This window comes from Esox lucius, chromosome 5 (assembly GCF_011004845.1).
Source record: "Esox lucius isolate fEsoLuc1 chromosome 5, fEsoLuc1.pri, whole genome shotgun sequence".
Classification (NCBI taxonomy): Eukaryota; Metazoa; Chordata; class Actinopteri; order Esociformes; family Esocidae; genus Esox; species Esox lucius.
The window spans coordinates 34,366,817-34,382,815 of record NC_047573.1 but is presented as its reverse complement, the minus strand read 5'-3'; the positions used below and the strand labels follow the sequence as shown (position 1 = coordinate 34,382,815).

At 40.0% G+C, this 15,999-nt stretch overlaps 1 protein-coding gene across 1 annotated transcript in view; it reads left to right on the top strand.

Annotated features, from left to right (window-relative positions):
* LOC105030609 (transient receptor potential cation channel subfamily M member 4) overlaps positions 1 to 15,999 on the top strand; it is a 194,322-nt gene that overhangs the window by 145,233 nt on the left and 33,090 nt on the right. Inside the window, exon 24 of the mRNA XM_010904569.4 lies at positions 9,185 to 9,317. Within this exon, the coding sequence (XP_010902871.1) occupies positions 9,185 to 9,317 (133 nt within the window). The remainder of the gene's footprint in view (positions 1 to 9,184; positions 9,318 to 15,999) is intronic.

Genomic DNA, 15,999 nt, shown 5'->3' with positions numbered 1-15,999 from the left:
ATAATTCCACATGTGTTAATTCATAGTTTTGATGCCTTCAGTGAGAATCTACAATGTAAATAGTCATGAAAATAAAGGAAACACATTGAATGAGAAGGTGTGTCCAAACTTTTGGCCTGTACTGTATCAATACAGCATGCCCTGAACTGGGGTGAAATGAAAAAAGGGTGCCTACTATGTTGATGGTGTGTCTGTCTATTAACTTGAACACAAACTCATCTTGTTTAAAAACCCCTGTGACAATCAGCCGATTAGCATTTTAGGCAGACAGATATACCCTGGTCTATCTCTGGTCTTCATGGAGAGTTTTATTGACGCAACACATCCACCTTTTGGTTATTTACTTTTTGACTTTAAAGCTACAACACCAGAAGACTGCCGTCTGAGAACAGGGTTATTTTCAGGGGATTGGCCTATCGTCTATGTTCCTAAGAAAGTTTGATCATGTCTAAACGCACTAGTAGAAATGTACCACTTTGAAGATGCTTTTTAAGGCACCGGCAAGTCAATGGAAAGTTATTTTTCATTCAACTTCCACCGACCTAATTCTATCACTCTGTGAAATAGCTCTTAATCTAATACGCGGAAATATACCCTTAACAGAATCGCAGCTCCAAAAAGTAAGGAGACAAAAAGCCAAAATTATATACATCTCTAGAAAGAACACTTCTGTCACAAAGAAAAGATTAACCATCAACCAATCTGGAGGTTTTCTGCTACCGTTACTAAGCGTTGCAGTACCATTCCTAACCAGTCTAATTTCATCGAGGCACGGTTAAACAACATGGATCATGCTCAGAAAAGGTTTCTGGTGCCACAACATCAGGTAGAAAAACAGAGCAAATCCAAAACTACTAGCACAGATATAAGACAATCTGTTGAAAATTATTTGGACTCATAAATCTGCAATATACCCGTTGAAGCCTGATGTGGATTTACATGAAAAAGCTAAAAGATACTATGCCATTTTACAAAGATTTTTGACTTGTTAAACAGGGGGAGCTTGACACAAATACACTGACTTTAAGTCTAGCCGGGTCTGAGACTGGAGCTGATGAAACTGAAACTATTGATCGAAATGTTAACCTTATTGATTACATTTTGGATAATGTGCCTGCGAGGAGTAGGAATAATGTTGAATATATTCTTAACAGAATGCACAAGTCTAAAGATTTTACTTCATGGACTTCAAATGGTGAATTGATTTTCAAAGGAAAGATAATCAAGGGTTCGCACCTGTTGGATCTGATTAAAAGTGAGACAGCAACCAACAAACTTGGTGACGCTAGAAGGTCTTTGGGGTGGGGGGAGTTCTCAACATGCCTTTTACAACTTTTCCAAATTAGCTTGTAAGGCATACAATCAATTTGTCTGGTGACACAATGGATCATTTAGCCACACACCTATTCCAGTACCACACCCCCCACAACTGGTTATCAACCAACCAAAGCTTTCTTTGAATCCCTTACCACAGACCCCACAAAATGGCTTCCATTTTAATGTATTATTATTTTTTTTATAATTTGTTATTCACTGTCAAAGTGTATGATTTGCCTTGAATAATTGTATGAAAAATACTATGTAAACATTGATGTGGTTTTACGATTGGTTTTATTTTTGAATAATAAAGCAGACATACACAATTTACTTTTACACATCTATTTCTTCAACAACCATGACACAAATTAAACAATTCACAAGATGGAGCATATTGTGTGCAATTAAACATTTGCAAACTTTGAGACTATTATTTCGTAAATCATCAATACAAAAAGACATAGGATCTTTATTACTCAGACCTCTTGTCATTAGATAAAGAACACACAATGTTGTCCACAAGTGGTTGAAATCATGTCCTGGACATTGAACTATATTCCATTCTCACAGGTTTGCAGAATTACACTGATTGACTTACATGAAAATACATGGAAAATACATTAAATCTGGGGGGGTTTCCAAAACTGTCATGAAACCTTCCAACGCCAACGTCTGTGATGTGAATAGCCAGCCAGTGCTCCGATGATTGCGCGGATGTGATTTAACAATCATCATTGATGCAACATCTCAGACTGGTCCACTAGGTAGTTGGTCGCATGCCAGCACACCATAAAAATGAGTCCTAGATGAAAATTGGTTCACCACAACAGTTATCTCTGTGGTATTCATTTCCACACCGTTTTCCTAATAGTAGTCAACCATGACTTGTCTCCGGTTTGACACTACGATAATGGAGTCAACATTTTTATAAACAACCAAATAAATTGTGTGGGGCAGTGGTTGTCTGAACCTCATCTCAAGTCGTACATTCCCTGACTTGATCAAGGATAGGTGCTGACCACATTCCTCATCCGGTGCACAGTTGAATGCATAATGGGCATAGCCGTGTAAGAAGTCAGACCTGTCAATAGCCAAGGCTTAGTCCTTTAGGTGTTTTCCTGAAGCTAAGGCCAATTGGTAAAATGCACGCACTGCTGACCCCGTTGTGTAATCTGGTTGGAACGGTTTGCTATGAAATTGCTGACCGTCCACATACATAGTCATGAACTCCAAATTATAATGTCTGAAATTAAATAGATTTTTGTGTAACGTCCTGTAAAACTGTCATTGTCCACCAATCCAACGACAATACATTTTGGCAAGGGTCCTAAAAAGGTTGTCCTGGTTGCAAACGCGACCCCCACCGGTAAACTAAATGTCTTCATACGCACTCTTTCAGTCAGGTATTTGGCAGTGGTTGAGTAATGCTTGATTGTGCCAAGTTTCATGGCCAATCATTTCAAATGTTATACTATCCGCTGAATAGGCAGCCCTTTTCGTGAGTCCATCGTTCTCGCCTGCAGGGTCCGTAACATCCATGTAACCTGCGGCATCTTTATAAAACAAACCAGATGAAAATGTTCTTTAATGTATCACATCCATAATCCATAATGGCTCTGTAGGGTAATATGTTGCTACTTTTGCAAATTAAATGATCACACAAGGAGACATACACTTGTGAAAATAGGGTGGCTATCGGGTAGTTGATAACCCCAACACGTGCTCCGGCATCAATATTAGTTCCATCTGGTTTAGTGACTTTTACACGTAGGTACAAAGTGTTGTTTAGGTCAATGTAGTCTTCGCCATTTCCAGCAAGAAAGATCTCCAGAGGGGCTGTGTCTGAAATTGCTGATAGGGTTGGTATTTCAATGTGTGAATTTTTCTCAATCGATGTCTGTGTAAAAGGAACTGTGAAAAAATCCATCTCCGTTTTCTTACATCCACCAGACATGTGCTCTAAGAGACCAATGCAAAATCATCTGTTTTACTGGTTTTACTATTCATAGGTATGTGTTTGAGAAAGGTTAACAGTTTTGTTTTATTCTATAAACAACTGACAACATTACACCCAAATTCTGAATACAAAGTCATTTTGAGTATTTATTTCTAGAAAACAACTGGTCAAAATAACCGAAGAAATATGCATTGTTTTCTGACTTCAAATAATGCAAAGAAAACAAATTCATATTCATTTTTCAACAACAAAATACAAATGTTTTAACTTAGGGAGAGTTCAGAAAAAGAAATTTGGTGGAATAACCCTGATTTTTAATCACAGGTTTCATGCGTCTTGGCATGCTCTCCACCAGTCTGTCACATTGATGTTGGGTGACTTTATGCCACTTCTGGCACAAAAATTCAAGTAGCTTGGCATTGTTTGATGGCTTGTGACCATCCATCTTCCTCTTGATCAAATTCCAGAGGTTTTCAATGGGGTTCAGGTCTGGCGATTGGGCTGGCCATGACAGAGTCTTGATCTGGTGGTCCTCCATCCACACCTTGATTGACCTGGCTGTGTGGCATGGAGCATTGTCCTGCTGGAAAAAACTATTCTCAGAGTTGGGGAACATTGTCAGAGCAAAAGAAGGCAGGTGTTCTTCCAGGATAACCTTGTACTTGGTTTGATTCATGCAAACTTCACAAAGACAAATCTGCCCCAGTTCATCATTGATCCTCGTTATCCAGGTCTGTGTCTAATGATTAGACAACGAGGTGTTGGGCAAAGCTGAAAATTTGACTCATCAGAGAAGATGACCTTACTCCATTCCTCTGTGGTCCAATCCCTATAGTCTTTTGGAAACTTCAGCCTGGCTCTTCTTTGCTTCTCATTGATGAAGAGCTCTTTTTAGCTTTACCCAACTTCAGCCCTGCCCTTGGAGCCTGTTTCAAACCGTCTTCGTCGTGCACTTCACCCCAGGTGCTGTTTGCCATTTTTTTTGTAGGTCACTTGGTGTCATCCTACGGTTGTTGAGCAACATTCGAATTAGTTGACATTCATCATCTTGCACTGTTTTTGCCATCCAGCTGGTCCTATTGCAATAGGATAGTGATGATCACAGCAGTGGTTTTTATCCTTTTCCATATTAAATTAGATTTGCTTCAGGTAATCACCTAATCTGTAACTCATTAAGTAAAATGAGGTGTGCCTGTGTTGGAATTTAAAAGACACTGGAATGGAATGGCTGCCATGCATATAGAGATGCTGATTTAAGAAAAATTAGGAGTGGACTCTTAATTTCTTCCAGAGCTGTATGTTCTTTAATCAAACTTGTGGGGTTCCCTTTGAGTGTCCTCCGAGCGGTGTGTCTTCTTTTAACCATGGCTCTTGTTTTTGTCTCATTCTTGTGGTTTTTACTCTTTACCAGGTGGTCTCTTTCTAACACCTTGAGTCATAACCATCAATCCTGATCCATCCTGCTGTTTTGTTTGGCATGCCATAACATTGCTGACAACCTCGCCAACATAAATTCCTCGCTGCATTTTTCAAATGTGGTTTTGCCATTGAGAAACCACGCTTCAACAAAGGTATTGCCACCCGGAAAAGCCCTAGGAAAAGGCCCCCTACACCAGCCCCATACATTGCAGTTCTACCATGATACCCCGGTAATCTGTTACCGGCCTGTGTTGTGTAGTTTTCAACATACCTTGGAGGATCATCGTAGAGTTACTGTGGTTGCATCTTAAATTCTAAAAGTTTGTTTGATGGGTCTGAAGTGTAATTTTGCTATCACCTTTTCCACTATGAATGAAACCAATTGACTCTGATCAGATTTTACTTCAATACAGATCTCATCAAACTGACTAAGTGGTACGTAGTGTGGCTTGTCGTAAGAACTTCCTTCTTTTCCCCTGCAATATGTACAACGGGACATGGCTGTCCCCACCTCGTGGATCATCAATTATATCTGTGCAGATGTATAGGGTGTTAAACCCTGCCAGAATATCTGTGGGGAATGGGGCGTATCACCGCTCGCCTGGTTTTAAGCCTAATATCTGTTCCAACTGCACAAAATGTCAAACTAAAATGGGGCTTGCCTTTTAGAAACATACCCCACCCATACGCCATTTGGTTTTATATAAATGTTGATCGCTGCCACTAGTTTTCCTTTGTCATTATAATAACCGGTGTTGAGTTCATATTTCCAAGTTTTGTCGTGTTTCGAGTCATGTAGTTCAAATGCATTTCACCCCATGTAAAAGTCTTCCACGTATGTGGGTTTTGGAATTATATAAAATATACTTCCCAATCACCTTTCAAATCTATACCTTTGGCAAATTTTGTGGTATAGCTCGAATTTGAATTGTTTGGATAGACATGTCTCGATGTGTTACTAGGCAGCGTAATGTAGAAACCGCCATCACCCATGCTGATCGCAGTCGATGTAAATTATGTGATCCTGCAAATCCTAGTTTTATCCAATTTCTAGGTTAAGGACTTCTGATGCTCCTGATGCTATCCAACTGTTGAATTTCTCAGGACAACCAAGCCATTTCACAAAACTAATTTTCCCTTTTTGTACTTTCTCATCCAGAACTGCTTCCACTTAAAAGTTTTACCCTTAGCCACAATTGTTTTCATTAATTCCTGTTCATAAAAGGTCCCAACGATCACAACACCATCGTAATATTTTATTCTATATACAGGAGGTACCCATGGAATGCATTCTGTTATTGTAAAATATTCATCTGTGTACCCTTTTTCATAGCCTTTGGTAAACGCCACTCTCAACTTTGAGAGTCTCGCCGTACCTCGAACTCAGAACTTGTAACTTTGATTACCATTTCTAATCATTGTTGTACCATACAGGTTCTTGAGAACTTGTCTAACATTTTCTTCACATCTTAATAGACTGTTGGTAGGTATGGTTGTAACTATGAACTAAACCTTGAATAACCTCAACAGTGTAACCTCACAGTGAGTGTTGGCAGCTGTGAGATACCTCCACATTCGTGATTTAATTGTTTTATTTATTAAATCTTGCAACGATACTCACTTTCACATCATTTCCTGTAGTATGTTGTACTTCTTCATAAACGGATGCTGATTTAAGAAAAATTAGGAGTGGTCTCTTAATTTTTGCCGGACCGCGTAAGCGTAAGCGGTTAGAGAAGCGGACCTGCGAACTATAAGTTCGTATCTCCTCGCAGGCAAAGCGAAGTACGCATTATGAATTTTTCCGTATAGAGGAAAACTTCAATGGCTAAAACCTCCAGTACCTACATTATAGTAAGCCTGAAATAAAACAGTTTACGATTATATTGCAACTGTTTCTGGTGGATTTTCGAAGTTCGCATCTGTGCCTGCGTTTTGGGTTAGGATAGACAAACACTGGCTACAACAAACAGTAGTTATGTCATAGTAAGCCTTAACTGAAACTGTATACAGTTATATTGCGACTGTTTCTGGCATGGAAGTTCATCTTCAGTCTCGCTAGCATTTACTCAATTCTTATGATTATTCCTAGGAAATTAGTAGATACTAGTAAGCTTATTATTGGCTAATAAGCTGTTAAAACAACCATTGGCAAAAGCCACACAGTTCATAGACTCCATGGTGGAGGTAAACTTAACAAGAAAAGTTAGTCAGTTTAACACAATCCTCCATGGAGTCTAGTGACTGCTGAAACATATAATGCTGTGGCGTAGTGGTTAAAGACAGTGCCTCTCATGTGGAAGACCTAAGTTCGAATCTATTGAAAGCAACAACATTTATTAATTATTTCTGGTAGATTCCACGATTCTCTCATCTTTTCACTTGATTAAAAAGTCAGTTATCGCTGCCTTTATTGACAGTTATTGTATCATTCACGTATGAAGAAAAAATTACATTGTTTTGCCATGAAAGAACAAAATATGTATAGCCGTATATATGGTCATTAGCTGTATATATGGGAACAAGCATCATGACAAAAAGAGTACAAGTACAGAGACCAACACAGTGGTGTCATGACAGTTGTTCTGATTATAGCATTTCAGGTTCAAGCTTATATTCTCTTCCGACAGTACAGGTGACAACATCAGCACTTGCAAAAGTGTACACACAAAAAAGTGTTGTTGCCATGATGTAGCGTAGAAAATGCAAGGTTGCATACATACGTAGATCCAGGAGACATAGGTAATCATAGAATGTCGGTTGCCCATCCAACCTGGTGAAAGCTCACACACGAAAGCAGTGGCATGTTACTATTGGTGGTTTTGCTAACTCAGCTCTCCCAATAAGGAATAGAGTCCTGTTCACCTCTATAATACAAGGAGCAGGAGCCCCACTGCTGCTATTAAGACGTACCCCCAAAACGGAGACTCCTTCTAGTTGTTTCTGCTAGGCCCAAGGCCCAAGTCTACCACACATATATGGGGACTAGGAGCATTACTCAGCTGACATTCCATTCATTACTGCCCCTGAACACAGATAGAGACATCATGAGTTGCTGACAGGGAAAGACAAGTTGTTGAGTATATGCAATGTTTCAAGCATAAAGAGTACAGAGACCTTCTAACAGAAAATTAAAAAAAATAAGAATATAATAATTAATAAATTTTCTACAACTCCACTTGATGGTGTGCTGTGGTATCTGGCACCAAGACATTAGCAGCAGATTCTTTAAGTCCTGTAAGTTGTGAGGTGGGGCCTCTATGGATCATACCTGTTTGTCCAGCACATCTCACAGATGCTCGATGGGATTGAGATCTGGGGAATTTGGAGGCCAAGTCAACACTTTGAACAGAACATTGCCCAAAGCATCACACTGCCTCCGCCAGCTTGCCGTCTTCCTATAGTGCATCGTGGTGCCATGTGTTTTCCAGGTAAACAACACACATGCACCCAGCCATCCACATGATGTAAAAGGAAATGTGATTCATCAGACCAGACCACCATTGCTTCCATTGCTTCGTCCTCCAGTTCTGATGCTCACGTGCCCATTGTAGGTGCTTTCTGCAGTGGACATAGCCGCAGACCAACGCAGCCCTATATGCCACAAACTGCGATGTACTGTGTGTTCTGACACCTTTCTATCAGTACCAGCATTATCTTTTTCAGCAATTTGAGCTACACTAACTCGTCTGTTGGATCGGACCACACAGGCCAGCCTTTACTCTCCACGTGCATCAATGAGCCTTGGCTCATGACCCTGTTGCCAGTTCACCACTTTGCCTTCCTAGGACTACTTTTGATAGGTACTGACCACTGCAGACCGTGAACACACCACAACTGCTGCAGTTTTGGAGATGCTTTGACCCAGTCGTCTAGTCATCACAATTTGGCCCTTGTCAAAATCCCTCTATCCTTATACTTGCCCATTTTTCCTGCTTCTAACACATCAACTTTGAGGACAGAATGTTCACTTGTTGTCTAATATATCCCACCCACAGAGAGGTTCCATGATAACAAGATTATCAGTGTTATTCACTTCACCTGTCAGTGGTCATAATGTTATGGCTGATGGGTGTATCAGTGTTATTCACTTCACCTGTCAGTGGTCATAATGTTATGGCTGATGGGTGTATCAGTGTTATTCACTTCACCTGTCAGTGGTCATAATGTTATGGCTGATCGGTGTATCAGTGTTATTCACTTCACCTGTCAGTGGTCATAATGTTATGGCTGATCGGTGTATCAGTGTTATTCACTTCACCTGTCAGTGGTCATAATGTTATGGCTGATGGGTGTATCAGTGTTATTCACTTCACCTGTCAGTGGTCATAATGTTATGGCTGATCGGTGTATATGTGTAACTCAGTGTTGTCTAGCACTGTCATGCCACGTCGTTATAGCAAATGCAAATTGGTAAAATAAAGATTAAATAAACTTTCAAATCTCTACCAAGCACATTAGCTTGCCTAACATGTTTTTTCCCTCTTTTAGTATTGGAGGTAGACGGGAAAGCTGCTAACAAGCTAATGACGTGGGAGGCCATTCAGAAGGAGAGCTTCTTGATTGACCAGAGTAAGATCCAGAGAGGGAGTGACTCTGAGAGGCTCAAACGGATGTCAGTCAAGTAAGTGTGCATTTACACCAACCCTCTAGTTTCAATCCATTTCTCTTTCAGCATTTTCCTATAACAAATGATAGTATTTTCCAGATATAATGAGTAAATTTACATAAATAAGACATTTAATGCCAGCTTGAATATATATCTTAAGCAGGGTTTTCCTGAATTCAAAAGCTCTCCCCTGACTTCCGATTGCATTCATTTTGTTCATGAAAAAAAAAATGGACAGAATCTAGGGTTCCCTGACAATTGGGCTATTTGTTATGGGCATGAGAGGTTTTTTTTACAAATAGGGTAGTATAGAAAAAAAGAAAAATATTTTAAAAAATGTGTGGAGTCCATGGAAGATTTTGCAGTTTACTGTCAATAAAATTTGGTAACCTGTCATGCAGGACCACACCAGTCCTGACATTGCGGAGATCAGTAATCAGTAAACAAGTGGATCCTGGTTTTCTTTTATACCCAGGCATGTCAAAATATTTCAATGAAACGTAATAACCCTTAAACTGCATCCAGTCCACATTAGATTTAATTTACGTTCTAAATAGTATTTCTTTGAGAGTTTACAGGATAGATGAAGATTTCTGGTGTAAAGACGTTTACTGAAGATGAAGATGCTGGATCAGTGCAAGCAGTACAGCAAATTACAGCTGAAGTTAGTCGAGATAGGGAGATAAACGATGTGGCATCAAGGCGAGGATGGAAAAGAAAATCACTGTAAGGCTGTAATATATACAGCTCAGTTGAGTTTATCAAGTCAAATTAATAGGAACATAGCATAACAACGAATTAGGCTGGATGCAGTTAAATCCCATAAAATATCTAGTAGCCATCAACAGGCAGAAGAGACTAAAAGAAATATTAGGGAGCAAACCTGCAAATGTACAACTCTGTTTCCAAAAACGTTGTGACGCTGCTTGAAATGCAAATAAAAACAGAATGCAATGATGTGCAAATCATTTATCACTAGTACAAAGACACCATATTAAATGTTGAAACTCAGAAATGTGATTTTTTGCCCATTTTGAATTTGATGCCAGCAACACCTTTCTAAAAAGTTAGGACTGCTCCGGCGCTCTCTCCAGTCACGGCTGCAACAGCGCACTCTCCTGTCCCGGCCGCTCCGCCTCTTACTCTGCGTCCCATGTTGCAAGGATCTGTACACAACTCCTGGAAGCTGAAATCATCCCAGTTCTTGCATGGCCAGCAAACTCACCGGACCTGTCACCCATTGAGCATGTTTGAGATGCTCTGGATCGGCGTATACGACAGCATGTTCCAGGTCCTGCTAATATCCAGCAACTTCGCACAGCCATTGAAGAGGAGTGGACCAACATTCCACAGGCCACAATCAACAACCTGATCAACTCTATGCGAAGGAGATGTGTTGCACTGCGTGAAGCAGATGGTGGTCACACCAGATACTGATTGGTTTTAGGACCCCCCCGGACTCCCCTAATACAGTGAAACTGCACATTTTAGACTGGCCTTTTATTGTGGCCAGACTAAGCCAGACCTGTGCAATAATCATGCTGTCTAATCAGCATCTTGATATGCCACACCTGTAAGGTGGATAGATTATCTCTGCAAAGAAGACGTGCTCACTAACACAGATTTAGATTTTTTTTTAACAATATCTGAGAGAAATAGGCTTTTTGGGTACATAGAGAAAGTCTTAGATCTTTGAGTTCAGCTCATGATAAATGGGGGTAACAACAAAAGTGTTGCGTTTATAATTTTGTTCAGTGTAAATCTCTTAATACCCTGTCATGTTACTGAACCTTTGCCAATTGATATAATTAGTTGTGTTATATTCCACCAGGTTTAGTTTTTTGGCATTATACAACTTTTCCAGTCTTTTGTTGCATCTGTTCCAAATTTTTTGAAACGTGTTGCTGCCATTAAATTCAAAGTGGGCATATATTTTTCCAGAAACATGTCTCATTCCAACATTTTATGTGTTTTCTTTGTATTATTTTCAACTGAATATAGGGTTTAAATGATTTGTACATCATTGCATTGTTTTTCTTTATATTTTACTCAGTGTCCCAACTTTCTTTGGAAACATAGTTATACATGAAAGTAGTTTGAATAGGAAGTATAGGAATATTAATTTCAATAAATAATTATTTTTAATTAAAATAATAATTGGGCAAAGAATCAACCCATTTGGGATCCCCTTTGATATGTTAAAAAATGTAAATGTGCTTCTGGACCTGTCTGCAGCCTTTGACACGGTGGATCATAGGATTCTCTTGAAACACCTTGAACAGTCCATTGACATCAAAGGAACTGTCCTGAAATGGTTCAAGTCATACCTGACTGATAGGAGTTTTTCAGTCCACCTAGCCTAATTTTCATTGACCATGGCACCTCTTTCTTATGGTGGCCCCCAAGGCTCCATTTTGATACATTTGATACACTGCCGATTTTGCAGGTTTTCTCACTTACAAAGCATGTAGAAGTCTGTAATTTTTATTATAGGTACTCTTCAACTGTGAGTGACGGAATCTAAAATAAAAATCCAGAAAATCACATTGAATGTTTTTTAAGTAATTAATTTGCATTTTATTGCATGACATAAGTATTTGATACATCAGAAAAGCAGAACTTAATATTTGGTACAGAAACCTTTGTTTGCAATTACAGAGATCATATGTTTCCTGTAGTTCTTGACCAGATTTGCACACACTGCAGCAGGGATTTTGGCCCACTCTTCCATACAGACCTTCTCCAGATCCTTCAGGTTTCGGGGCTGTCGCTGGGCAATACAGACTTTCTGCTCCCTCGAAAGATTTTCTATTGGGTTCAGGTCTGGAGACTGGCTAGGCCACTCCAGGACCTTGAGATGCTTCTTACGGAGCCACACCTTAGTTGCCCTGGCTGTGTGTTTCGGGTCGTTGACATGCTGGAAGACCCAGCCACGAGCCATCTTCAATGCTCTCGCGATACATGGCCGCATCCATTCTTCTCTCAATACGGTGCAGTTGTCCTGTCCCCTTTGCAGAAAAGCATCCCCAAAGAATTGTTTCCAACTCCTTGCTTCACGGTTGGGATGGTGTTCTAGGGGTTGTACTCATCCTTCTTCTTCCTCCAAACACGGCGAGTGGAATTTAGACCAAAAAGCTCTATTTTTGTCTCATCAGACCACATGACCTTCTCCCATTCCTCCTCTGGATCATCCAGATGGTCATTGGCAAACTTCAGACGAGCCTGGACATGCGCTGGCTTGAACAGGGGGACCCTGCGTGCGCTGCAGGATTTTAATCCATGACGGCTAGTGTGTTACTAATGGTTTTCTTTGAGACTGTGGTCCCAGCTCTCTTCAGGTCATTGACCAGGTCCTGCCGTGTAGTTCTGGGCTGTTCCCTCACCTTCCTCATGATCACTGATGCCCCACGAGGTGAGATCTTGCATGGAGCCATTCCATTTTCTAATAATTGCGCCAACAGTTGTTGCTTTCTCACCAAGCTGCTTGCCTATTGTCCTGTAGCCCATCCCAGCCTTGTGCAGGTCAACAATTTTATCCCTGATTTCCTTACACAGCTCTCTGGTCTTGGCCATTGTGAAGAGGTTGGAGTCTGTTTGATTGAGTTTGTGGACAGGTGTCTTTTATACAGGTAATGAGTTCAAACAGGTGCCGTTAATACAGGTAATGAGTGGAGAACAGGAGGGCTTCTTAAAGAAAATCTACCAGGTCTGTGAGAGCCGGAATTCTTACTGGTTGGTAGGTGATCAAATACTTATGTCATGCAATAAAATGCAAATTAATTATATCAAAAATCTCTCACAGTTGAGGTGTACCTATGATAAAAATTACAAACCTCTACATACTTTGTAAGTAGGAAACCTGCATAATCGGCAGTGTATCAAATACTTGTTCTCCCCACTGTATGTTGCCCTTAGGGTAAATTTTTAAGAAACATAATATCTCCTTTCATTGCTTTGCTGATGATGTACAAATTTACATGCCGATAAAAACAACATCTAAAGACTCTGTATAGCCTATCCTAGACTGCTTAAAGGACTTCAAAATCTGGTTTGGGACAAACTTTCTTACTTTAAATGAAAGTAAGACAGAGTTTCTTGTGTGGACGAACTAACTTCCTGGGTGATCCTCTTGGTACCCTAGGCCCTCTAGCCTCTTATAGTAGATTGTTTGTTAAGTATATTGGTTTTATCTTTGATAGCTCCTTCAAACTTGATGAGAAAATTAGTCTAGTAGTGAAATCTAGCTTCTTTCAGCTAAGACTTTTGGCAAAGGTTAAGGTCTATCTTCCTCCGAGGGATTTTGAGAAAGTTATCAATGTATTTATTACGTCTTTAGCTGGATTACTGCAATTTCTTGTACCAAGGGGTAGATCAGAAAATCATAAATCTGCTCCAGTTAGTACAAAATTTCGCCGCTCGACTTTTAACCGGTATAAGAAAACGGGAGCACATAACACCAATTTTGGCCTCCCTCCATTGGCTTCCTGTTCATTTCACGATTGATTTTAAGATTTTAATGCTTTTCTTTAATGTTTTAAATAGATTGGCCCCTTTATATCTGTCTGAACTTTTACATCGTCATTCTCCAGCCTGAGCACTGAGGTCAGCTAACTAGTTACTTCTAGTTGTCCCAAAAGCTGGGCTAAAAACTAGAGAGAGCTTTCGCGGTGGGTGGTCCCATCCTCTGGAATAGCCTACCACTGCATATTCGAAATGCCCAGACTATACACACTTTTAAGTCATTGCTAAAGACGCACCTGTTTACTCTGGCTTTTTATCTTTAGCTGAGTTGGCATTAAATGTCTGTGCTGCTATTTTGTCTGTGTCTTATGTGTATCTATGTAATTTTTACATGTAAATTTCATATATTTTGTATACTTTGTTATTTTGTCCTGTAAAGCACTTTTGGTCTTATATTGGGGAGTACATAGGCCGCCTTCCAGGATTTTGGTATTATACCTCAGATAATTATTAAATTAAAAACATGTGTCAGTGATTCTGCAATAAAGATGGAACCAAGCTGCAGAAAAAGCAGGTCTAAGAAAATCTGTGTATTTCGTAATGTTGCGGAAATGACCACTTTTGATGGAGAAAACTGTGAATACTCAAATTTTATCTTTAGTGATCCAGCAATTGCAGGAAACAATGATGAGTCTCGATCCAACAGATTGCTTGTTGAATGATGTCTGGACCATTGCTAAATAGGAGTCAACCCAAGGGGTCATCCCCCCTTCCCCAGGGCAGCAAATTACCATTGTAAAATAATTTTTCACGACAGATGGACTCCATACTTACAGAACAAAGAGCAGGTACAACCAAATAATTTTTTACAGATTAACAGAGAGCCCCATAATCTGCTAATGACTTTTACAGACGTGAGCCATAAACAATTAAAGTCCAATTAAAGGCCACATTTTACTTTCTCAATTTCATGTCCCACACCAACATTAATCTCAGTTAGGGCATCCAGCACATAATTTACAGAGAATGTTTGAAGTGAATATAAGGATTTGGAAGTTGCAGGAGACGGTGAGTTCACTATGCATTGTTGTGGCTGGGAGAGGGAGGAACAGGTCGCCCAACCCATTATTTCTATTAAACATGAAGCTGGCTGAGATACCGTGTAGCTGGCTGAGATGGTAAAATGCACTGAATTTGGCAGGCAGTATTCTGAAAAAATCTATTATTTTTAGCTTTCAAATGAACTCATGACTATGGCTTGCCTATACTGCGGGTCGCAGTCCTGTGGATCGTGGCAATCGCCAGAATCAAGCTAGTCAGCTTCCATCTCTGATAAATTGGAGTGACTTAGTTCAGAATAAAAGCAGTTATTTATACAGGACTCCACTGCATAGTAGTGCAATTCAAAGCAAACAATACATTATGGGTAGAAAGGTACTTTCAATAGATCTATGAGATAGAGATAAAGTTGTGGAATGGCCAAGTCAGGGGATGGATATAAAAAGATTTCAAAGGCTTTGTCTATCCCTTGGACCATATTTATGACAGTTATTAAGAAGTGGAAGGTGTATTGCACCAGTCAGACCTAGCATAGATCAGGCAAGCAGGAGACTGCCAAGAAGCCCATGGCAACTTTGAAGGATCTTCAGGCCTTTATGGCAAAGACTGGTCAATGCATGCATGTGACCACAATATCACAAGTGCTCCACAATTCTGGCCTGTAGAGAAGGGTTGCAGAATGTTCTTTGTTGCCAAAAAGCACATTGTAGATTCTGAAGCAAAGTTAAAAAAGATGCTGTCTTCAGTGGGGACCAAAATACATATTTTCACCAAAAGAAGACCATGCATATAGGAAAACACTATGGTGGCAGCATCCTCTTGTTTGAGTGCTGAGAAGTTTGAGGAAAACCTGCAGTCCTCTGTCAGTAAGTTGAAAAGGGGAAGATGGTTCACATTTCAACTTGACAGTAATCCAAAGCACACCACCAAAGCAAACGTTCAGTGATTGAAGGCCAAGAAGTTGAATGTGCTTGAGTGACCTAGTCAGATACCAGACCTTAATCCCATCGGGAATCTGTCCAAAGCAGAGTGCAGTCCATAAGCAGTCACCATGCACTTTGACTGATCTTGAACAATTCTTCAAAGAAGTTAGCAGAGACGTATTCAAAGAGACTCATGGCTGTAATTCAAAGAAAAGGTGGTACCACCAAGTATTAATTCAGATGTGAGTTGAATT